This window comes from Microtus ochrogaster, linkage group LG9 (genome assembly GCF_000317375.1).
Source record: "Microtus ochrogaster isolate Prairie Vole_2 linkage group LG9, MicOch1.0, whole genome shotgun sequence".
Taxonomy (NCBI): domain Eukaryota; kingdom Metazoa; phylum Chordata; class Mammalia; order Rodentia; family Cricetidae; genus Microtus; species Microtus ochrogaster.
This window is the reverse complement of record NC_022034.1, coordinates 31,835,048-31,860,329: the sequence shown is the minus strand read 5'-3', so window position 1 is coordinate 31,860,329 and position 25,282 is coordinate 31,835,048. Positions and strand designations below refer to the sequence as shown.

Below are 25,282 nucleotides of genomic sequence, written 5' to 3'. Positions count from 1 at the left end.
ATTAAAACATACACTTGAACTGGGAGATCTTTACAACTAAAAGAGGTTCCAAACCTGTAAATGATTGTCTTAGATTCATTTTACTTCTTCTCATTGTTCTGCAACAAAAATAACATCAAGGGTGGGGTTTACCTACCGTTTCTACCTGCTCTTCCCAGCCGTGGGAAGTCGCTCCAAATGGGCTTTGCTTCCAACCACAAAGGCAGCACTTCAGTGACATCTTGTGGCTGCTCCAACACAAAGCCCAAATGCCTCCCCCTCCCCTTGAATACATAGAATTTATAAACCTGAATAGAAAACTGAAAAGCTTTCATAAAATGCATACAGGCAATTCTTTTCATATTGCAATCAAATTGCAAGACAATTCTGTGACCACAAAGGATATCATTGATTGTTGCTAAGTACGCGCTGTCAAAAAAGAAAGGGGGAAATGTCCTGAGATATATATGCTCTGTGTGTAACTTCGGTACTGACGTAGCCAAGTCCCAGGTGAGCCAGGGACAGTCACTGTCTGGCGCCTCACTTTCCTATCCCCCTCGGGGCAGCAGTCAGGGGCAGGGTGGAAAGCTAGACGTTTTTCTCCAAATAATTTGTTTGGCTTGGATTAGTGGTGGGCTTGTATGACTTCAAAATACAGAGACTGTCTACTCTCTAGGATTTGCCTGATGGGACAGTGACAGATCACTGGTATCTGCATCATTTAGAAATTACTCAATACTTGTTAAGTAAATTTTTTCAAGACTCTTCATTAACCACACCTTAGTAAGTTTTAATTCGACCTTATCTATTCTGGAAATAATAAAGATTAATTGCTTTAATTATTTATTATTTCTGAACCAGTTCTTTTCCCCCAGACCAAGGCAGAAGATAGCATTCACATTCTTTTTTATTGGCCCTGCCTCTACTCTTGGCCTCTGCATGATCCGTGCCCCTCTGCTCATGAAGAACAGCCTGTGTTTAGTCTTCAGTGTCACCCACGTCTGTTCACAGTCTTTTGCCATCCAGGAAAGAGTAGGCCTGCCAGGAGTTGTGATTTTTTTTTTTAACTGATGAGGGTTTTTTTACTGGTCCTTTTTAGCAGATGATGTAGAGTTTTAAAACTGCATTCCCCACAAACCAAACAAGAGGATGTCATTCATGTGTGTCTTTTGTTCCCTCTTTGTATCTTTTCTTGTCCTTCATGTATGTCATATACCTCAGCACACAGTATTGTATTGATGGTAATCACTCCTAACTGTCACTGACCTGAGCATGTGATGTTCGTATCACTCAGATTCTCAGTTCCTTCCCAGAGCTTAGCTTACCTTGCTCACATCCGAGGTAAAGTGGATAGACCCCTCCAGATACAGCCTGTGGCAGGAGCACCTAATGTCTCTTATTCCTGCGGAGCCTTTAGCAACTGCAGCTCTTGAGGCGGTTACCATGCTTGCAAGTCTTGCGTTATATCTGTGTATATTTAACTGGACTAACTGAAAGATGTAGGTATTTACTAGAACAGGATGTGTCTGAGTCCTGTCGTGAGATAAAGGTTTTCTCGTTTATAGACTAGAAGAAATGGAAGAAAAGTACCTGATGAGAGAATCAAAGCCAGAAGATATACAGATAATCGCAGAATTAAAATCCTTGCTTACAGAGAGAGACCAGGTCATAAAGAAACTAATTGTAAGATATTTTCTTTTTAGTACAACTATGTCAGTAATCGATAAACTATTGGTGGGGGAGGCATGGGGAAGTGTTTTTGAATAATGCTAAATGAAAATGAAAAATGCAAAATCTGTGTATTGTGATCAAGTTTATTAGAACATAATTTCAAATTTAAATTTGGCATATATTCTAGTGGGAATTTCACACTTTTCTTCAGTGTTTTTATTGAAGTATTTTAGTACATATTAATTGTTTGATAAAGCCATTACCATTTAATAGTTAACATCCTTTATGTAGGGATGCATATTGTACATATAGAATTAGAACTAAGGAAAATCTGTTAAGATGGCTGGGAATTAGTCTGCATTGTCAACTTACCAATTAGTCTCTTTTTATGTTGTTGTTTGTTTTGTTTTGAGATAGAGTTATGCTATGGAGGCCTTAAAACTCACAGCAATCCTCCAGCCTCAGTATCTGAAGTTCTGGAATTACTGGCAGGCATCACCATGCTTGGTTCAAATGAATCATGTTAATTTCCTAAAGTGTGTTCCACCTACCACTGATCAGGAGAGCTATTGAACCATCACTCAGGAGACTGGGGTAGGAGGATCTTAAGTTTGAGGCCAACCTGAGCATCATATCAAATTCAAGAAATTTTTGGTATACTCAAGAACCTGTCTCAAAAGCCAAAACTGAACAAGCAAAAAGAAAGGTTTCATAGCCTAGTTTAGGAATAACTCTGTGCTCTGTCAGGGAGTTGGGATGTTCCATGTGAAAGACACTCAAAAGATTTTTAACAATAAACTTACTGTCTTCATTAAAACCATTATTACTTGGGAAAGTATATATACAAATGTTTGAAAATGTATAAAATATTTTAAAATTTTCTAAAATGCTCTGCCCTGGTCAGTAATTAAAATGTTGCTGTTTATTGCCACTAATAAATGAAGATCTTCATAGTACAAGTGAAAACAACACACTAATCACCTATAGTTCCTTGATTGCTTTAATTACACACTCTGAATATTAGCATGTCACAGCACAAGACCAATCTTCTGACATCCTTTAAAAATTACTTTTATGATTTAAAAAATTCCATCCGTTTTCAGGACTGGGAAGTTGCTTCTGAAACCCACAGGGATGATTAGGGTCCAGAGAGGGAACCCAGGAGTCAAGAGAGGGTTTCCTGTGGCTGCAGCCTGCCAGGCACCCCGTTTTCCTCATTCTACCCAGCAACAGTAGAGTCAGGAAGAACCGCTGTTCCATTTATGAAGGAGCAGGCATAGCCAGTGCAGTCATCTGTGGCCCCCACGTCGCTATTTATCTTTCCAGTTACTTCTTGAAATGTTACAGCTACACTGTATTTTGCTCACCAGAGGGCAGATCTGCACAGTTTCTACAACACAGTCATCTCTACACCTCAGGGCGTGTGGGCCAAGGCAGTCAGTGGCAACTTAGATGGTTAGGAAGAGTCTGGTCATGCTGAACTACACTAGAATCGAGGCCAGTCTGAACACAGCCCATTTTCTTTTTCTTTTTTTTTTTTTTTTTTTTTTTTTTTTTTTTTTTTTTTTGGTTTTTCGAGACAGGGTTTCTCTGTGGTTTTGGAGCCTGTCCTGGCACTAGCTCTTGTAGACCAGGCTGGTCTCGAACTCACAGAGATCCGCTTGCCTCTGCCTCTCGAGTGCTGGGATTAAAGGCGTGCGCCACCACCGCCTGGCAACACAGCCCATACCCCTCGGCTCTGTCAGCTGTGGCCTTCCCAGTCTGCTTGTTCAGTTAACACGTTGTACTCATCCCTCCAAAATGAATGATTTTCTCTCTGTAGAGACCATTCATTTTTCTAGTGCCATGACTGTAATACATATGATGTCAAAGGAAAGACGAGATGAGATCGAATCCATTTTCAGGTATTGAAGGATAATATAAGGTGGTATAATCCTTACATATGGAAACCACTCAGCCATGTATACTAACAGAAATTCTTAGGGTCAGTGCCTGGCCCTGGCAGCCCTAACACTGGATGCTGGGTCACCCGTTCTCAATAGGCCAAGTAAACAGACAATAGTGAAAAGTAGGAAAAAAATGTATTACATGAGGCCACGTAAAAATAAGTCTCATGGCCTTCTCCCCTGAAGCCCAGTGTACATCACTGGGCTCCTGACATGAGATTGAGGTTTGAATGCCAGACAAGAGGCGGACATAACTTAATAGTCCTGACCCAGATGTCTTCTTGTCCATCCTCATTGTCTTAGCTCCAGTCTCCCTGACAAGGTGACCTGATAACCTGTCAGAAATGTCTGAAATCCTGTCTGGGGACAAGTTCTCCCTCTGCCTGGCATCTCTGTCTTTTCCTTTCTGAGCATGAGACTCAGAAAATTCTGATTCATTGGGGGACCACTGTTACTACACTCTGGCAGGTGTGTCTTCAGTGTTCCTCTCATTCCTGCCAGGACAGCTGTGTGAACACACCTCAAGTACAAATGAGACCCACTCAGATACCACAGTCCGTACCACAAAGAGATCTAGGACTCAGTAGATCTTGTCTTGAGTGAAAGGATATTAAATGGTATGGTTATGTCCCTAGGCCTAGGGTTTAAAACGTGCTAAAAGCTGACCTGCTAACAAGCTTTAAGCCACTGGCAGTCAAGCCTAGACATGTTTAAACAAAATACATAAACCTTTATAGTTTATTAAATTTTTAACGAAGAACTAGCAGTCATACAATTTAAGTTTGTAAATCTATAATAGAAAATGTTGAAAGGCTGTTTATAATTCTTTTGTATAGGAGGATAATAAATTTTATCAGCTGGAATTAGTCAATCGAGAAACTAACTTCAACAAAATATTTAACACAAGTCCTACTGTTGGTGTTATTAACCCCTTGGCTAAGGTATGTGCCACAGACACCGTAATGTAGGGATGTGCTTGAGACCTGGAGGGAAATGGGCTAAGTTATGTGGAGCAAGCAGCATAAGGGTAGCTTCTTAAGTGTAATATCTCCTACTAAAGTTTACTAATTCTTTGTTCATTTTCAAAATGAGCTACTCATATATTGATAATTTATACTCCTTAAAATATTTTATTAATATTGAATCACTTTGGCTCTATCTTTGTTTTCATATATCTAAAGAAAAGCAAACTTCTGACACAGACTAATTTATCGTCATTTCCTTATTGATCACAATAGTCTGTGTAGCTCAGAAAGATTCTGGCACCAAATGCCAAACAGTTCTCCCTAGCTACAGGCCTTCCATCATAGGGGAACTAAACGTGAGCCTGTAAGCTTTCACCTTCTTTGACTGTTCTTGACAATTTAGGTATAACTTTTTCTGATTCTGTATTATTTATTCACTTAGAACAAATGGAAGAGCCTTGAATTAGATCTGGCTAACTTATGCATCATTGCCCAACTTTTCCCCCATCCCTAGTCTTTGGGCATAGTGGGTATTCCGTAAAATGTGTTAAACTGCAAAAATGTATCACATTTTTTTAAAGGCAACACAAATTATTCTATAAATAAAGCCAGTGATTTATAGATATAAATCATTTTGTATATGCTGGTTTCACATGGACTGTGAACCTCTTAGGAGAGAACAACAAAATAAAGCTTATATTAAAGCTGTTTTTAATCCATATTTTATTGCTTCACATTGTGCTTATTTCTGCTAGGCCCTTACCCAGAAATTTTATTTTCAAAGCTTATACAATTTCTCTGTTTAGAATACCAAACTTACTCTTTTTTTCAGGAGTGTTCCAAACTTTGAACTTCAGTGTTTTACAAACTAAAAAATGATAGCTCTCTCTTTAGAACTTCACATAGAAAGCTCTCAATAAATAATTGAATGAGTGAACAGAATTGATTTTATGCTGGATTTTTGTCTGATTTTTGAAAGTCTCCTGTGATCTAGGCTGCCCTTAAACTCCCTTCACAGCCAAAGCTGGTCTTGAATTCACCCTGTAGCCCAGGCTGGCCTTGAACTAATACTGACTCCCCTACCTCTACCTTCTAATTGCTCGGATTATAGCTGCATGACATCCACCTGTCTTTAATTTTATTATTAAAATTAATAATTTAGATAACATAGCTTTAAATTAGAAAATAGGTTTATGTAAATGAAGCACACTAGAGAATTGTATTTATTTTATCAAAATTAATTTTTTAGCTTTAAAAAAATTATTTTAGAATTTTACCAGAAGTATTGATTTTTTGTTTGCGTTTGTTTAGACCATATTGGCCTTGAACTCAAAGAGTGCCAGTATTAAAAAGTAAAGTGTGCTGGGCCACCTACACCTGGCTATCAACTGTCTGATTTCTTAAAGAAAAAGAAACAAACATCCTGAAACCTTTAAAATGTGAAACCCTCTGCAGATTAGATAAGACAGTGTTGCCCCTCAGCTGCTTTCCAGTGTGTGTGCACAGGGCTCTAATGCTAGAGACAGCCCTGTACCGTAGACAGTCAGTCACAGGGGAGGCGTGCTGATTATCCACAGGACTGGATTGTATTAAGTGATGTAAAAGGCCTATCTTGGGTATTATTTCCATTTTTTAAAACTAACTTTAGCACACATCCAATTGAAAAATATGTGAGAATATTCTAAGTGAATTACAACATACTAATTTTAATTTTTATTTTTAATAAAGGTTGATGTTATCAATTCTAGAACTAGGGATAAAATTTTGAGGCTGCATTTGTGTTCCTCTTCTGTTCATTTTAAGTGCTGATCAGATATTAAAAATTAATTACTCTTGACTTCAGCCTTTAAACTGTGAGCTAATTCATGATATTGCCAGTTAATTAAAAATGCAGATTTAGTTATACAGATTTCATTTTCTTTCTTCAGAAAGATGGCACAGAGAATTTAAAATCAAATTATTTAAGTCAGTTTTTAAGTCTTTAGATAAAATGTGGATTTGTTTCAAACTATGATGCCAAGCATTTCTTATTCCTTTTTTTTTCCAGGCAAGAACAGCCTCTCTTTGACAGATGGATAAAGTTTATGAACCTCTCTTTTAATATTATGTTTAACTTGATGCCTTCTAATTTTAGCCTAAACCCAGTCACCCCTGTGGTTTGGAACTTCTCCCTACCTCACTTGTTCCCTGCACCCTGCTCTCTGTCCTGATCTGCTCTTTGCCTGGTCCATGCAGTGGTTAGGGAACAGAGGGAAAACACTCCTAAGTGTCCCGTGACCTGTGCTTTCTGTCCTGGTAGCATGCCTATCTTTGAGGATTCCATATAGATGAACACTTTCAAGGATCACCAGACCACACTTTGGGTAACACTGGTTAATTTTAACATGATAATTTGACACAAAGGTTCCAGAAAATTTTCCATGCCAAATTTATACTTTCTACTATTTCCTGTTGTCTTGTTGGTTCTTATGCCGCAAATGAGTGTTCTCACATGTGTTATTTTTAATGCAGCAAAAGAAGAAGAATGATAAGTCCCCAACAAACAGGTTTGTGAGTGTTCCCAATCTAAGTGCTCTGGAATCCAGTGGAGTGGGCAATGGACATCCTACCCGCTTGGAACCCATTCCCAATTCTCCGGTCCATGACGTTGAGTTCAACAGCAACAAGCCACTTCCGCAGCCATTGCCACCCAAAGAGCCCAAGACATTTTTGAGGTGAGCCTGTCTCACCAGTAGCTTTTTTCCCTAGTTTTTCACATTTTTAACTTGAGAAATTTTCATTTTTATCATCTCAGAGAATTCTGTTTTGACACTGTCCAAAGATTTTTTTAATTTGTCATTAGTGAATTTTCTAAATCCTAACAGGTGTTCACATAATTCATGTGCTGAGAATTTTAATATTTATAGTTTACGAGGGTTTTAGTAGTGCTAACTTTTATTAAAATTTTCATTTCTTACGGTTTACATATTTATTTCCTTATATGATCCTATTAAGATATATAAGCATATTGCCAAATTAAAAAAAATAAGCTCTGAAAACTTAGCAATATAGTTAAATACAGATAAATTTAGAAACAAATCAGTTTTAAAATTATTCTAGTTTGAAGCTGCCTCAGAGCTGATTAAATATATTAAGTAAATTCTGAATGAAATAATATTATTAAGCCATTTAAAGAATTAAAATTTTAAAAATGCTATTTTGTCCTCACTTTAATACAACTTACTTTTCTTGTTGTTGATTCAAGTTGATTTTTTCTTTTTACTAAATCCTAATAACTCCACTAGTAAATTTTACAAGTGGAGTAGTATTTCTGCTTCTAAGCTAAGCGATTTCTAACACAGTTAATGACTAATTCTTTTAAAGAGTAAGGAACTCGTAAGAATGAAAACTAGTCAAGTTTGTCTCTGAACGTGTCTCCTGCTAAACACTCTGTGTTGCTTGTCTCCCGTGCGGGCGCTCAGGTATCAGTAGGATGCATGTGCATGTGCTCGAGGGACGTGGCCGCTGGAGCTTCCATTACACATTGTTGCGTGCCTTGTAATTCCCCAAAGACGGTAGGGATGCTTTCGTTTCTTAAGTAGCCCAAAGAATCTTAGTTAGAATTAAGACAGACAGACTACTTGGAGACTAGAAGAAAATGTGGTTTCTAATGCACCCTGTTGAATATCATCTGCCTATGGAATGATGGAAGCTTAGAGCAACCTTGATTTGGTTACGACTTTAGCTCTGGTGGAGGATACAAATATGAGGATCAATGCTTGTGTCAGATTATGGCAATTCAAAGGGAAAAGTTGTTCTCTCTCTCTCCCCACAAATACTCATTTTTTTTAAGCTTCCGAGATAATATTGTATTTGCCAGTTGTTTGCTTTCGGGCCTTATGGAGTAATAATTGTGATGTGGCTCCTGTCACTGAGATCATCTGAGCTGACACAGTAATTCCTGTTCTCAGAGGACCTGCTCTGATGCTCTCAGAGGACCCACTCTGATGCAGAAGGGTGGTAGCCAGTCCTTACATACCGTTCTGACGAGGGTGGCCAGTGGTGAAAATCAGTGCTTACAATTTAATTGCTCTCCCGTGTCTCTGCAAACTGTTTAATCCTGGGTTACATGTCTCTCTCTTTATGAATTCAGTCCTCCTCAGAGTGAAGCTTCCCCGGTGGCTTCTCCAGATCCCCAGCGCCAGGAGTGGTTTGCCCGGTACTTCACATTCTGAATGAATTGTGCTGGCACAGCTCTGGTGGACTGTGACAAGAGCCTGCCTGTAACCGCATCAGTATGTGCACAGGCTACCCTGTGTAAAGCACTGTGAATGAGAAGGTGTTTGTCCAATTTGAAGATGCACTGTACTTCCTGTGATAGTTATTGGACTCACTCTCTGAGGGTACTATACTCTATTATGTGTGTAATTATAGCAATTATTTTTATTTGAGATGGAAGTCTTTAATCTTTGTAATTACTGCATAATAAATTTTGTTAGAACAAATGGTTTTTGTTGTTGTTTTCTATTAAGTGTGCTTTAAACACTTTTTAATACCAGGTGTAAGACTTGTCAATAAGTATCATTGCATTAATGATAATTGTTATTTCAATAGTCTTCAAATCAATATAGGGAAATATATTCTATTAATAACTTTCAATGTTGTATATAATTTTAACTAAATTGTCAACATTTATAAATCTAGAATAAAAAAATTTATGTAAATTGTGTACTTCCAAGTATATGAATTCTTGCTGGTTTATAGCTTTTTTTCCTTTTTTATTCTGGTAGATGAAATATAAACCTTCAATACAGCTAATATCTATGATTAATATTATTTCTACTATAATTTGTTTTAAAAGGTAGTTTATGCCAGGTATGCTGGCACATGCCTTCAGTCTCAACACTTTGGACCTCTGTGTACTAGAGCTCACTCTGTATAGGACCAGCAGGGCTAGTAATGAGACCCTGTCTTTTAAAAAAAAATCCAGAATATCCATTTTCATAGTAGCCTGGTTTCGGTTAACAAATCAACACGGATCCAAAGAGGTCAGACATGGGTTTTTTCTTCTTTTTTGTCCACTTTTTATGACTGTATGTGTACATATACTTTTGAATGCATGTGTGTGCACAGAGGTACATTTGGAGGTCCAAAGTTGATGTCAGGAATCATCATGGATCCCCTTTTACAGTATTGAGGCAGGCCTGTCGGTCAAACCTAGAATTCTCTGAAGTGACTAGTCTTCCAGAACTAAAATTATAGGTGGACAACCATGCTCGTCTAGTAAGTATGTGGGGTCCTGGAGGCCCAGATTCCTCCAGTCCTTACATTTGTGCAAGTCTCTTAAGCCCTGAGCAATCTCTCTTTCCCCACACTTGACGTACACTCGAGTTCATCTTGGCAAAAACATTTTGTGCTGTGGCTGTAAAGAATGCAGCTAGAGTATCAAGTACTGGAGAGAGGCATTTTCAGGTCCACTCCTTCAGTTCTGCTTTTGAGTACCTAGCTAGCTGTGGACTTACAGGGTGCTGTGGTGATGTTTAGAAGTATCGGCTGGAACATCTCCAAAATGGATGTCAATGCCACCATCCTTGCCTAAGAATAGCTCAAGTTATAGGCACCTAAAGCATCAGTTAGACTCTTCCCGAAAGTGAAAAGTTACGTGGCCATTGCTTTTCATACTACAGAAAAGTCACTGATTTTATCTTTAATAACTAAATTGAAAAAGTATTATCTATCAGTTGCTGGCCAGAATATATTTGAAGCTGTTGTCAGATCACTTTTAATAAGTAGTTTCTAAGAACACTGTCAGCGAGTAGGGGGTCGTGGCCTTTCTGATGGCCACTATAGCTACACACGATCTTCATCCACAAAGATCAGTGTAGCAATCAAAACGGGCTTGTCTCGGGCCTTTCTGGAGAGATATCACTCTTTCTTCACCCTACAAGGGAAGGAATCAATAGGCTAAAGATTCCAAGTCTAGCTTTCCAGGTAAATGATTTTCTTTGGAGTGAGATAGTTGATGCAGGGGTAACTTGCACACCTGAATGTCCTACGCAGTGGCATGGGATGAAGCTCAGTGATAAGAGCCCTTGTTGGACCGGAGTTCAATCCCAGGGCTCTCCCAGGTTCTTCTCGGACCTTCCTAACTTTGAGCCCCAGGACCAGCTACAGAAAGTAATTATAAGTAGGCTTAATTCTCAATTTTTAAAAAAGTACTATGCAAGTTTTTAACCTCCTACCTACTTTCACACAGCTGGGCAGGAGGGGGTGGTGATTGGAACATGCGGGTAAGGTCTGTGGTTCTATAGACCTTCCTCTATCCAAGATGGAATGTTTACAACTCAACTGCCATTACCTTACACCTAGCTGTCAGGGGTATTGTTGGACTGATTTTGTAGTCATCACTATAGGTCATGGTCTTCAGCAGGCCAATAGCTCTGCTTCAAGAGGTCACTCTGCGTGTGTGTGTGTGCACGAGCGTGCATGTAAAGGTTATACTACAAGGCTTGAACATGCCCTATAAGCCATTTATGGTCATTAATATTTGAAATCCTAGCACTTGGGAGGCAGGAGGATCACAAATTGGAAGCTAGTGTGAGCTAAATAACAAGACTGTCTCAAAAAAATAAATAATACTTCTAGTAATTGTAGACTCAAAAACACAACTCTCACCTCAAAGGGGATAACACATAGTTTATTCTGGAGGAAAATGTGTGTGACCATAGCTCAGGGACACAGTTTCATGTTACTCCATGTTACTTCAGTTCTATGATCCAATGTGCTAACAGTTTCATGAAGTTTTTATAGTAATAGAAGCAAGTCAAGATACCTTTTGAATACGTTAATGGGATCGTGAGTTACTCAGGTGTGTTGGTTAATTTTAACTGTCAACTTGCCTCAACCTGCAATCACCTAAGAAGAGAATATAACTGAGAAACTGCCTATATCAGATCGGTCAATATGCATGTCTGTGAGGGACTCTATCCTTAACTGATGTCAGAGGGCCCAGCCCCCTGTAAGAAGTACCATCCATCCTCAGGCAGGTAGGCCTGAACCGTAAATAAAGCTAGCTGAACACTAGGTGGCTCGTGAGTCACCCAGCCAGCAGCATCCTCTTTGATTTCTGTCGCACTTCTGTGGCTGTAAAGCTCGTTCTTTGTCAGAGTGAATTCTGACAACGCTTGTGTACTGTCAAGTCACTGCCTTAGCTTCCCTCCGTGATGGCCCAGGACCTAGAACTGTAAGTCCTGCCTCAGCCTGTTTGTCACAGCAGCAGAACAGCAACTTACAGCAAAGCCTGGAAAAGTCTAGGTGCCACCTGATGACATTTTTAATTATAGAGTTTGGAGAAGCAGGTGGTCTGAGAAGTTAATATAGTCCAAAGGGGCTGGCGAGATGGCTTGGCTGTTAAGAGCATGCGCTGCTCTTCTGGAAGACCCAGGTTTGATTCCCAGAGCCAACAGTTGGGAACTTATAACTGCCTGTTATTCCAGCTCCAGCAATCCAACAGCCTCTTCTCTGGCCCCTGTAGGAACCTGCACTTCTGCGCATACCCACACAGAGAGGCACAAAATATACCTAATTAAAAATAATAAATGTTGAAACAAATACATTCAAAAAGGCTGCACAAGACTTTTTAGTCAAACAAAAAGAATGGCAGAAAATATCTTTAAGGAGTTTAAAGATAGCCTAATGCAACCAAGTTTGGACCTGTCACGTTCCAATCCACAATCATAGAGGCTCTAGGTTAACCAAACTTTTAGCAGGTTCACTGTAAGGTGTGAGATTTCTTTTCAGGTACTTATGGTAAGTTCTTGTTTTAAGACAGTTTCACTATACCCTAGCTGGGCCTGGAATGTACTCTAGACCAGGGTGGCCCTGAACTCACTACCCGTGCCTGTCTCTGCCTCTCCTAGACTGACTGACTGCAGTCAGTGCCACCAAGCCTGGCGGCAGGTACTTGTGATAGGTGTTCTTGGAGTGCAGTGGAGCCTTTCTTGCTTTTCTTGGCTTTATCTTAGGTTGCTAGGACGTACGTAGGATGAACTGAGCTCACCTGAGCTATCCCAAGACACTGGTATCTGAATTCATTGTCTCCTGTCCCCCAAAGAAAGGTGAACAAAGAGTAAGAAGAATGAATATAGATTATAAACCGAGAGTGAGTAGGTCAGAGAGCGTAGGGTAAATGAGAGAGTTTATTACACCTCAAGCTATGAGAGTGCCGGTGGCTACAGGGACCATTATGGAAGAAAACACCCCTGGAACGAGAGTGGACAATGCTCAAACTACTGCGCTGACCTTCGTGCTTTGGCCGGGTAAATATTATTTCCAGACAGCTTTCCTGAGGGTGTTTTTCTATTCAGGTAACTGACAGCCTAATTTGGGCTAACTTGTTTTTGAGATTCTATCTCAAGTAGCCCAGACTGAGCCTGAACTGACTATGGAGCTGAGGATAACCTTGAACTAATGGATTTCACGCCACACTTCCAAAGTGCTGGGATTCCAGGCATGGGTCATCAAGTCTACCAATTTGGGTGAACACTTACAGGTGGGGACAATGATATGACTCTTGTTGTCCAGAAATCCTCAGATGTAATATTTTAATCTCACTGGCATTCAGAATGTCATGTCTATACCCAGGGTCAGAGATTCAAGAGTACAACTCAGATTCTTTTCTTTTTAACCATAACTTATTTAACAAAATAGATAAAAATGATTTTTCGAATAAAAATCTATAAAAACAGCCATGCTGTACTACTGGGAGAAAGTAGCCTTTCTTTAATGGGTTCCAACAAAGCCCTGCCTACATCTTCCTCCCTTTTAAGATAAAAATTCCATAAACTGCAAATTAAATACTTCTTAAATTCATCCACTCAGAAACTTGGAGAGGCAGACTTGCTGGAGAATTGGATCCAAGATTAAGAGAATCTGTTGCTCTTCGAGAGGACCAGGAAAAGCTCTGAAACAAAAGCTAATACATAATTGTACACCACTTATAAAATAGCGAAAAAGTCCACCTTTACCAGAATTATATATTTGGGTTATAAGTAGCAAGTAGCGCGCGCGCACACACACGCACGCGCACACACACACACGAGAGAGGAGAGAGACAGAGAAAGAGAAAGAGAGAGAGAGAGAGAGGGGGGGGGGGAGCCCGCGCCTCTTCCCGCCCGTCCTCGCCCCTCCCCGCTCCGCCCTAGCCCCGCCCGAGATTCCCCGTCGCTCCTCCCTAGTTCCCACCAAGGGTTGCCCATCACCCAGACTGACGTGAAATTACCGCACGCCTTAAATACCCGCTTCGCCCTAACCCCGCCCCTCAACCTCCATGCCCCATCAAAGCCCCGCCCCCGTACCTATAGCTCCGCCCCTCGTCGCGTCCCCGCCTCCAGCTCGCGGCCACCGGCGCTGGTAGGGTCGCGCGCCCGCCTGCGTCCGCACCCGGAAGAGCCGCGGCGGCAGGAAAGTTGAGACGGTGCGCAGCTCGGGGTCGGCGGGAAGCACAGGCTCTGCAGAGGCCCGGCGAAGGCAGCCGGACGAAGCCTGCGCGCCCCCGCGGAAGGCAGCCCCTGGGGTGGCCGCGCGCACGCCCCGCCCCCTCCCACGCCGCGCGGGCCTGAGTGAGCACCCGCGGGAGCTGTGCGTCCCCGGCGACCAGACTGTGCGTGTCAGCCCGTAAGTGAGCGCCGCAGCCGCATGTCCCGGGGCTTGTTTCCCTCCCGTGCTTAGCGTCAAGTCTCACCCGCACCCTTTAGTTTCTCAACTACCCGCGGAGCCAGGAGGCCCGAGCCAGCCACCTGTGGATCGGAAGCCGTTTGGAAAACATCCCTCCGCTCGGCTGGGATCTCTGGCCAGGAAGCCAGGAGGCGCGCAATGAGCTCGCACCCGCGAGTGGAGCGCAACGTGGGGTTGAGACGCGCGCCCCGACGGGGCGGGGCCACAGCACCCGAGGGGCGGGGCTGCACGAGCCTCCCGCACCCGCGCTAGGCTCACTTTCCAAACTGCTCATTTTGGCGCCACCTTGCCTTCCACAGTATGAAATAAAATAAAGCCCTTTCATTTATTTGGACGTCAATAAGACAAACGGAGAGGGAACTTAACAATTGCACATACATTGTGCCCCAGGCAATATGGCTAAGTCTGTACCGGGATATCCGCGTTTATGGGTTGGCCGACTTACCTAATTGCATGGTTGATGAAAAAAAGCTGTGTTTAAAACAACCGGTCCATTTAATAGTGTAATTTGCAGGTGAAACCAAGCAAAAATTTAACCTGCTCTTAATATGTACTTAAAATTCTTCAGCTGCCCTCTTTATGCACAGTTGGAGTTGCTTTTCTAGATTGCTAAATCTGCTGCACTACAATTGCTCTGTGTTTGTAAACTCTTAAAGACCGTCATTTAGTCACTCTTGAGAGTGTTGCCGTTACTTTTTTTTTTCAGCAAAGACGACATCATAAAATACGGTGTAATCCCTTTCCAAATACTTTCTGTTTTACTCTTGGTTGGATATGTGATCACCTAACCAAACCAAGCTGCTTAGTGTTTTAGTGTTGACTTGCTTCCCTTGATTCTCTGAAGAAATAATTTGTTTACCTCTTAATCTCATACTAGCTCCCTGTAATTGCCAGTGTTCTGGGCTTAACTGTGATGTCTCCTTATATCGTTATACCTCCCAGCTAAGCGGATGTGCAGAGAAGGCAGAAGGCAGGATCATGCTGCTAATAAGTAGCCAGTGTGATCCAGCGAGGGGATGCTAAGCTGAACTCTGTATATCATGTCTGCAGAGTATGATGAATGTTGGGTAAATAAAACAAGTCCAGTTCAAAACACACCTTTGCTAAGGTACTGACAGTTTCTCCTCTGGCGCTTGTCACCTCATTTAAATTAAATCCCTCCCTGTGTCTCTTCTCTTTTATGAGTATGTGTGTGCCTGAATGTTATGTGCATCTTGTGTAGGTGGCATCAGAGGCCAGAGAATGTCATCAGATCCCCTGGAACTGGAGTTAGAGGACGCTGTGATCCCTCTGTATATTGGTGATGGGCTCCAAATCCAGGTCCTCTAAAAGAGCTGCCCTTTGCTCTTACTCATACTGTGTTTTTACTCCTTGGTGGGCGGTTTTGTTTACACCTGTCTCTTGGGTCTCTGTGGGCGTGGTAACTTTTACTATGCTTCTTTCACTAGTGAGGATAGTGGCTTGTGCATGATAGGTATTGGGAAACTGGTGCTGAAGTGGGTTTAGAATTTGTGATATGATTGTATACATGGAAATGAGATAGGCTCCTTATCTCCTTATCACTCCAAGAGAGATAGGTGAAGTGCAATGTATCTTTCAGTTTTATTGTCTGTAACTTAATGCTTCTTTCATCAGTTTGTCTAGCTTTTCTATGTCTATTGATTGCTTTTACTGAAGCCCATCATTTTCCTATGTTAATAAGAGAGAGCAGGAAACACATTTACCTGCAATGTACAAACGTACAATCCTACAGCAAACCACTAGTTGTGTTAGTACTGCCAATTGGATTGATAGTGTGCGTTGTTTATGCAGCAAAGTGTGTGTGAACCTGTGTGTGTGTGTGTGTGTGTGTGTGTGTGTGTGTGTGTGTGATGCATGTTTGCAATCCTAGCATTTGGAAGACTGAGGCAGGAGAATTGATACAAATTCAAAGTAAGCCTGGGCTACATAGTAAGTTTCAACTCAACCCTCCCAGAAGACAGAGACCTCCTCCAGAAACCAGTAAAGGCAGGCGTGAGTGGAGGGCAGCTCAGAACTTTCTACATATCATCTATAAATTGTAATGTATTAATAAAGGACTAAAGAGGAGAAAGCTGGAGAAAATATATGAGAAATACTTTGTGCCACTTAATACTTTGATGATCAGCATCATCCAGTTCTGTGAATTAAAATTAACTTCCCTGTTTTTTTTGTTAAGAAAACACATTTACTGTCTAGGTCTGAAATTTCTTTTTGAACCTTAGGCCATGAATTGTCGGGGAGCAGGCTTCAGCAGCATAGCTGCTCCTTCCCATGGCCTCACAGGGTGTGCTGCTCTGGGTGCAACAGGCTGGTGCTCCGTTCATTCCCCTTTTCCCCCAGTCATCTTCCTTCACTATTTCAGGAATCTGTCCTGGCTCCTGCGGTGCCCAGGATGCTCAGAATGCACATTGATGCTGGAAAGAACCTTAGCTGATTTAACACAATGCCATCAGCATGCTCAAACTCTAGACTCCTCTGGTTTTTCCATGATGACATTTATGAAGCATTCTTTTGAGCAGTACCCAATCCCTTTCATCTGCAGCTTGTCTTGTAGATTTGCATGTATGTGGCCAATAAAACCCTCTATGTTTTTTAAAGACCTTAGAGAATATAGAGCAGACCGTCTCCTCTTTTATTTGTCGTTTAACTGAGTTACCGGAAGATGGTTGCTGCATCAAAAAGAACCTCACTATTAGTTTATTTTTATTTGGGGGAGGGGGTGGTGTATGTGTACTGTAGCGTGCATGTGGAGGTCAGAGGGCAACTTCTGGGAGTTGGTTTTTGTCTTCCACCTTGAAGCAGGGCCTTTCTCATTTCTGCAGTTGTGCTGTATATTCTAGGGTACTTGGTCCTTGAGCTACTGGGCAGTCTCCCATCTCTAGCACCGTCTCACAGTCTTAGAACTGGAATTAACTCTGTGATATGTGTGCTACTGCGTCCAGCCTGTTGAGTAGGTTCCTGGCATCCAGACTGGGTCCAAAGGCTGTGGTGAGAGCACTTCTCCCACAGAACCTCTTCTTCAGCCCCACCATCATTGATTTCTTTGTTTGGTTTGGTTTGGTTTTTCGAGACAGGGTTTCTCTGTAGCTTTGGAGCTTGTCTTGGAACTCACCCTGTAGACAAGGCTGGCCTCAGACTCACAAGAGATCCACCTGTCTCTGCCTCCCGAGTGTTGGGATTAAAGGCGTGCGCCACCACTGCTCGGCTACTGTCACTGATAGTGGGTTCTCTAGGTAAGACTGGATTCAGATACTATTTAGTGAGTATGACCAAAGGCTGGGATGTTTATAAGAGTAGACCTTTTGTTGAGTGGTGTGCAAAGCTTGAGTAGCAAAGGTCTAACACCATCTTTTCTTTCTCTTTTGTAATCTAGAGTCAAGATGAATAGTGACCAGGTCACACTGGTGGGTCAAGTGTTTGAGTCCTATGTTTCAGAGTACCATAAGAACGATATTCTTCTGATCTTGAAGGAGAGAGATGAAGATGCTCACTACCCAGTTGTGGTGAATGCCATGACCCTTTTTGAGACTAACATGGAAATTGGCGAGTATTTCACTGTGTTCCCCAATGAAGTACTAACTATTTTTGACAGTGCGCTTCGAAGGTCAGCCTTGACAATTCTGCAGTCCCTTCCTGAGCCTGAGGGCTTTTCTATGAAGCAGAATCTTCACGCCAGGATATCAGGTAAATCATGAGAGGATGTTGTCGGCATGTATATTCTGAGAAGGTTTGAATAAATATGACACATTTGGGTCAACACATGGGACTCAGAGCATTAAGAAATAATTGTTATTTTGGGACAGGCAAGATGGCTCAGCAGGAAAATGTGCTTGCTGCCAAGGTTGGCAATCTGAGTTTGGTTCATGGAACTCATCTGATAGAACTGATCCTCAAATATGTCCTCTTACATCCACATGCACACTGGCATATGTGTACACACACACACACACACACACACACACACACGGTAAATAAATCTAAAAAGAATTTAAAAAATAATTGGTGTTTATTTTGAAAATACATATCTTCTGTATGACACATATCAATGGTTGTCTTCTGGACATGAGATACCATGCCAACAGCGGGGAGGGAGGGAATATGAAAACATCAGTGTACTTGTGTCTGTGTATTTGTTTGTGTGTATAAAGTTATATAAGGCATACTTACGAGCTTTTGTGACTACTAACAATAAAATACTGGTAAAGTGTGAATTAGAAAAGATCCTACCCAGTGATCTTCATAACTTTTTTATGAAACTGTTTTTTATACATTATGATGAGCATTGTGCTGCCCTACTTTCAGGAACTCAACACATGGTTGTTGAGACGATGCTTTTAATTTATTTGGTGATGATTAAGTAAATGGATTTTATGGTGACAGGTGGCAGTATTTTGTCCACTAAGTGTGTTTAGTTGTATACGTAGAGGCTACTGAGAGCTCTCTGGTGAGAACCAGCTCTCTCTCAGTCCTGCGTGTGGCTTCTAGAGATGTGCTTTCAAAAGAGTCCATTGATTTCCATTATCTGAAATTTTTAATTGGGTTGATGATCTGATTTTCTAAAGTAAGACACAAACATGGTCAAGTGCTTTCCAAACAATCATGAAGACCTCACTTTGGATCCTTATCATTCATGTGTAATGTGGGTGTGATGGTGAGCACCTCTAATCCCAGCTCTCTGGAGGCAGAGGCAGGAGAATCACTGGGGTTGCTGGCCAGTCAGTCATTCTCACAGAATTGGTGAATCCCAGGCTCAGTGAGAGACATGGTCACAAAATATGATGTTGAGAAATAATTCAGGATGGTACTGAGCATAAATATCTGGTCTCCACACTTGTGTACCTATCCACCCACACATAGTCAAGTTAAAAATAAGACATAAATATTTCCCCCTAAATTTATGCTATTTTAATATTTTCTGGTAAAAACATGACATTCTGCAGAGTTAGTTATCAAAGTATAAATTGATGATGTTATTTTTCCATTAGGTCTGCCTGTTTGTCCTGAACTGGTAAGGGAACACATCCCTAAAACAAAGGATGTGGGACACTTTTTATCTGTCACTGGGACAGTGATTCGAACAAGCGTGGTGAAGGTCCTGGAATATGAGCGGGATTACATGTGTAACAAATGCAAGCATGTATTTGCTGTCCAGGCTGACTTTGAGCAGTATTATACCTTCTGTCGGCCATCTTCATGCCCAAGCTTAGAGAGTTGTGATTCCTCAAAATTCACGTGCCTCTCAGACCTGTCTTCATCTCCAGCCAGATGTCGGGATTACCAGGAGATCAAAATTCAGGAGCAGGTAAATGATCAACTCAATGAGAAAAAATAACACTGTTGGGGGTGTTATTTTCTACTGGAGTCAAAGGGCTGGGATTGGAGAATACAGCTTGGACACAAATTGCCCTGTGCTTTCACTTTATGGAAGATGAAAGTCAAACTTGTCAAACATGTATTGGAAACCATGAAATAACCATTGTGTTAGAGCACTGATGAGATTTTAGAACCACTTAATAATGTTAAAATTCAAAAGTAAATATTGGGATTAGAGACATGGCTCTGTGGTTAAGAGCGCTTGTTGCTGCTCTTGTAGAGGGCCTGGGTTCGGTTCCCAGGGCCCACTTAGTGGCTAACTGTTGGCAACTCCACTTCCAGATGATTTCAGGCCCTTGTCTGGACTCTGTAGGCATTGCGTGTACATGATGCACAGACATACATGCAGACAAAACACCATACACATAGAGTAAAAGTAATTAAAATAAATGAACAAAAAGCTTATATTAAACATTCTAAACTAGCTGTACTTAGGAATATGAAAAAATTCAGTCAGTTTAACTGGTTGCCAAACATTGACTAGGGCTGAGTTTGGGGTTTGGTTCAATTTGAAAAAGTATGAATGATCACTTATGAACAAATAAAGGGGAACTTAACTTTCCTTAAATACAAAGGTTTGTTTTCTCATGTAAATAAGGAGATAGGCAGCTCAAGCCAGCATGTAGGTTCCTCAGTGTGGAGCTCTTACACCTCACTTTTCTTGTCCCTCTATTGGTTTATTTAGATAGGTCTCGCTTGGTAGCTCAAGCTGACCTGGAACTCACCATGTGTGGGGATAACTTCTGAGAAACACTGTTCGACTTACAATTCAAACTTTTGCCACACCTAGGTACAAGGGAGTTTGGGAAAAAGTCATTTGCAAAGTCATGTCTTCATGGAACAAAGCCAGGGTTCTGTTACTAAGGAGCAATCAAGAGACTGGTTGATTCTCCAGATGTTCAGGCTGGATGGAGATTATGAAAGAAATGTCTCTCCATTGCTAAATAAATAACTTTGCCACAAAGTTTAAGTTGGTTTGAATATTTATTTTGACCGTCTACAATATAGATTATAGCTGGAGATATTTTCCATATTTGGTGTTTTAACTTTACTATAGCAAATTCTTATTTTTTAAGTTTTATTTTTGCATATGTGTCTGGATCTCTTGTGGATGGGTGCCGACAGAGGCCCGAGAGGGGCAGATCCAGTGGAGCTGTAGTAACAGACAGCTGTGACACCGGTCCTCTGGTGTTCCAGAGAGCTGGGAACTGTTGTGTTGTCTCTCCAGCCCATAGTATTAGTGAATTCTGTTTTGATTTTTGTTTTCCCAACACAGGGTCTCACTACGTAGCCCCGTAGCCGTGGCTGTCCTAGAACTTATATAGACAGGCTTGCCTTGAACTCAGATCTGCCTGCCCCTGTCTTCTATGTACTGGGATTAAAGGAGCCCAGCTAGTGTTAGTGAATTCTTAAAACTGGTATTAGTCATAATTTTCAAGAAAAATTCCTTTAGCCCTATCAGAATCAAATCTGATACTATTAGAGAAATGAAATCAATTTCAAGTACTACTACATTTTGGATACATAGCATCTAGCTAAGCACGCTCATGTGTTATCGTTGTGTGTTTTCTTTGGCTAGGTCCAAAGGCTATCTGTTGGAAGTATTCCTCGATCTATGAAGGTTATCCTGGAAGATGACTTAGTAGACAGTTGTAAATCTGGTAAGGATCACGTTTTAGGTTTTGAGACCACATTTCTGTGTTGCTCTGGTTTGTCTTTAACTCTCAGGCCTGAGTGATCCTCAGTCCTCCCCTCCCCTCCCCCAGCAACTGGGACTGCATGTAGCCAGCAAGAGTAAACTTTTGATAGTTTGTGTAGGAGGTTCTCAATAATCATTTCTTTTTATTTTCCACAATATGACTGACAAGGGGATGGGGGCTTTAAGTGTTTGCCCTGTGAAGAGTTGGCCTGGGGGTGGGAGGAACTAAGAGCTGAGGTGGGGCTCAGCAGAGTCTACCTCTGCTGCCTGACTACTCCAGACCCCTGATCCAGTGTGGGCCCTGCTCCACAGTGTCATCTTCAAGAGGGCCTGGTGGATTTGGTGGACGAATGATACAAGATGTGACTGTCAAATGCTACTAAAAGTCTTACTGGTACCTAAACAAAAGGAGTTCTCTGTGCTGTGTGTGTTGACATCACAATAGAGTGATGATGATTTTGTAGATTAGTAGAGAACAATGTTTCCATATAATTTAATGAAATTATGTCTGCACTGAAATCTTAGACGATATTCTTTCCATTGTCATTAATAATAAATATTAATACTTATTAATAATAAAGGTAAAAGCAATCTGTTAACAGCCGTTGGTCTCTTTATGCACAGCTAGCTTCTAAAACCTTAGAAATCAGAAGGTAGAAATAGTGTAATCCGGGCACTCCAGGAAGTCACACCCCTCAGAGCAGTGAAGCTCATTGTGCTGATGAGGAATGGATCCCACTTCTGACATCTGCAGGACTAAAGCTGTTGGAGTAGGGAGGGGTACACCAAGGGTTTGGAATGTTTCAGTGGAAGAACTTAGTTAGAACTTAGTAGTTTGCATTTTAACTGTAGGAATATGCAAAAATTTTAAATGAATGTTTTGTTACTGTGAACTTCACAGTTGGAGTGATCATATGAATATGCCATTTAATAATACTTGTATGTATGAAAACATTTATGTATTTTTAAGTGCTCTGTAAATGCAAGATAATTTTAATATAACTAATACTAAGTTGAAATTCCATTTATATACATATAAGTAAATTTATAAATAAACTTAAAACTTTATAAAATATTTATAAATAAATATAAAAAATATTTATAAATAAATGAATTACCTGATCCAATTTATTTGCCCAAGAAAAGTGGCATCGACATCCAAGCCAATAATAATGAGATTGTTATTCTTGGCCACTCTTCATTACTCTGCATTTTCTGCATAATCACTGTTTATTAAAGTCTGATTTTTACTAATAGATACTATATTTAAGTTTGTCATTTAATGAATGTGGGAAAACCTCAATAAAATAAGAGGATGTTCATATAAACTTATGAACAGTTATTTTCACCTAAAATTTAAGAGGGAATGCAGTAAAATGCCATTATTCCAGATTGACTTTGAAAGGTATCCAGCATTGACTTGGGAAAACTCTCAGAAACACATATGTAGAACACACATTACTGTGCTTGTCCGCATTTGGCATTAAGATGCATTTAGCTAGAAATGTACTAATACTGCCATTTCTCTGTAGTCAGCACCAAGGAGCCTTTCTCCAGGAAATCAAAAGCTCTGCAGATTACGTATTATTCATAGAGATTTAGAGTGAAAAGCATTTTGTATCTTAAAAACATGTGATAATCTGCCTACCAGGAATAGGTTTTCCTCGGGTAGAAAGGAGCAAGTTGTTTGTTATTTTCTGCTTTGAAGTAGAGTCAGTATCCATTGATTTATTATTGTTCATTTCTTCACTGAAAAAAAAAAGCAGGAAATTGTGGGTAAAATATTAAGAAACAAAATAAAAATGATCACATAAGAAACTAAAGTACATGCCAAACAACACAAAACTGTCTCCTTTCCGTATTCCAAGCTAATGCAGTATCACTTTCTGGCTGATTAGTCTTTAATATTTATTTATTTATTACGTATACAATATTCTGTCTGTGTGTATGCCTACAGGCCAGAAGAGGGCACCAGACCCCATTACAGATGGTTGTGAGCCTCCATGTTGTTGCTGGGAATTGAACTCAGGACCTTTGGAAGAGCAGACAATGCTCTTAACCTCTGAACCATCTCTCCAGCCCTGGCTGATTAGTCTTAAACAAATCTACTACACTACTCCTGGTGAGGGGTAATAATTGTGTGATTATTATATAGCAGACTTCAAAAAAATGATGACTTTTGACTTTATTCAGAAACAATTACTTGTTGGGCGGTTGAGAATCTGGGGTATTTTGCCCTAAACTTGCTAATCCCTTTTGAATGAGTGTGCATACTTGGAGAAAAAAAAAAGGAGTATGTGGGTAGCTTATTTCTAATTTCTGGTCTTTTGTCAAATGATCTAATGCCAAGCCACCATGCATGATATTACCAGTGTACTTACACAGTGCTTTTCCTTAGGGGATGACCTCACTATCTATGGGGTTGTAATGCAACGGTGGAAGCCTTTTCAGCGAGATGTGCGCTGTGAAGTGGAGATTGTCTTGAAATCCAACTATGTCCAAGTGAATAATGAGCAGTCCTCAGGGATGGTCATGGATGAGGAAGTTCGGAAAGAATTTGAAGAATTTTGGGAACATTATAAGTGCGATCCCTTTGCAGGTTTGTGACTAAGGACATAAGGCTCCTGCAGACAGCTTATGTGCTGTGCAGCTCAGTGGCTTTATTCAAGTGCTGACATTAGTATCTCCAACAGCATCTTCCATTCAAGTCCATTTCTAGCATTGAAATTTCTGCTGTGTGTGGTGTGTCTGTGCAGTTCTGCTGCATGATTGTGTATGCAAGTGAAAGCCAGAGGACAGTCTTGCGTTATTCCTCAGGAACCAGCACCTGTGTCTATGCCCCCCCCACCCCTGCAAGTTGCCTGAGTAGAAGGCTCTTAGATTTGTGGGTCAGTGAGCCCCAGTCATCACTTGTCTCTGCCTCCTCTGTCCTGGGATCACAAGCCTGTCACCATGCCCAGCTTTTTATGTGGATGATGGGGATTAATTAGACTAAGGTTAGCTTTTATGCATTAAATACATTGGTTCCTAGCATATTCTGAAATAAAGACAACTCACTGTTAGCATAGAACTTTAAACTAGGGAGTTCAGTTTGAAAGACTGGTGAGGTGATGCACACAACACATTTTTCATCATAGTGGTAACTCTGACTGTGAGCTTATTTACCATGTGATACATGAAATAATACATCATAGCCTTGGGTTTGTAGAGCATGGGTTTTTATTGGGGAAAAAAACCCACATGTGTCAAACATGAATTAAATCTTCGTTTTCATTCTTCTTTGGTGACATCCTGAGCAAAATATTTGCCTCCAATCTAATGCATATTATTCTCAAGTCACAAGCTGAACTAGACACTTATTTTGCAAAATAAGGCTTTCATTTGTCTATAAGGCAGTTTGCTATTGACAGAGGTTCTGTCCCGCCCAGTACCACAATCGTTCAGTCCCAAAGAAACACGCAGAGGCCTACATTAATTATAAACTGGCTGGCCTATTAGCTCAAACTTTCTTATTAACTAACTTTTACATCATACATTAACTCTATTCTTGTCTGTGTTAGCCATGGCTTGGTACTTTTATCATCAAGGCATTCTTACCTTGCTTTCTCTATGTCTGGATGACTACTGTAGGCTGAGTCTTTCCTAGTCCCAGAATTCTCCTGTTCTGGTCACCCTGCCTATACTTAATGCCTGGCTACTCGCCAATCAGCATTTTATTAAAGCAATACAAGTGACAAGTCTTTACTGGGTACAAGACCATTGTCCCACAGCAGTTTGCTTCTATTTTGTGGGATATTTTTTAATCTTCCATGTGTAATTCAATGATCTTTATGTGATGAGGGTAGAAGAGAGCCCAAAGATCTCTACACTATGGCTTTACTAAGCAAGCACTTTAAGAATCATACATTTTTTTT

The 25,282-nt window shown here is 40.8% G+C and overlaps 2 protein-coding genes across 9 annotated transcripts in view; both read left to right on the top strand.

The window, feature by feature from the left end:
- Positions 1 to 9,264, top strand: part of Fam184a (family with sequence similarity 184 member A) — a 121,870-nt gene extending 112,606 nt beyond the window's left edge. For 4 of the 8 annotated variants that reach the window (XM_013352422.2, XM_013352421.2, XM_013352425.2 and 1 more), the window contains 4 exons: positions 1,545 to 1,662; positions 4,433 to 4,537; positions 7,073 to 7,275; positions 8,694 to 9,264. In XM_013352422.2, coding sequence (XP_013207876.1) covers positions 1,545 to 1,662; positions 4,433 to 4,537; positions 7,073 to 7,275; positions 8,694 to 8,775 — 508 coding nt within the window. In that variant the 3' untranslated portion in view covers positions 8,776 to 9,264. The remainder of the gene's footprint in view (positions 1 to 1,544; positions 1,663 to 4,432; positions 4,538 to 7,072; positions 7,276 to 8,693) is intronic. The other 4 variants (XM_013352424.2, XM_013352423.2, XM_013352420.2 and 1 more) reach the window with 2 other exon arrangements.
- A 4,700-nt stretch (positions 9,265 to 13,964) lies between these two features.
- The window catches only part of Mcm9 (minichromosome maintenance 9 homologous recombination repair factor), a 71,881-nt gene continuing 60,563 nt past the window's right edge, over positions 13,965 to 25,282 (top strand). The window contains exons 1-5 of the mRNA XM_005363628.2: positions 13,965 to 14,215; positions 17,670 to 17,980; positions 19,282 to 19,598; positions 21,249 to 21,330; positions 23,767 to 23,967. Of these exons, the coding sequence (XP_005363685.1) occupies positions 17,677 to 17,980; positions 19,282 to 19,598; positions 21,249 to 21,330; positions 23,767 to 23,967 (904 nt within the window). The 5' untranslated portion in view covers positions 13,965 to 14,215; positions 17,670 to 17,676. The remainder of the gene's footprint in view (positions 14,216 to 17,669; positions 17,981 to 19,281; positions 19,599 to 21,248; positions 21,331 to 23,766; positions 23,968 to 25,282) is intronic.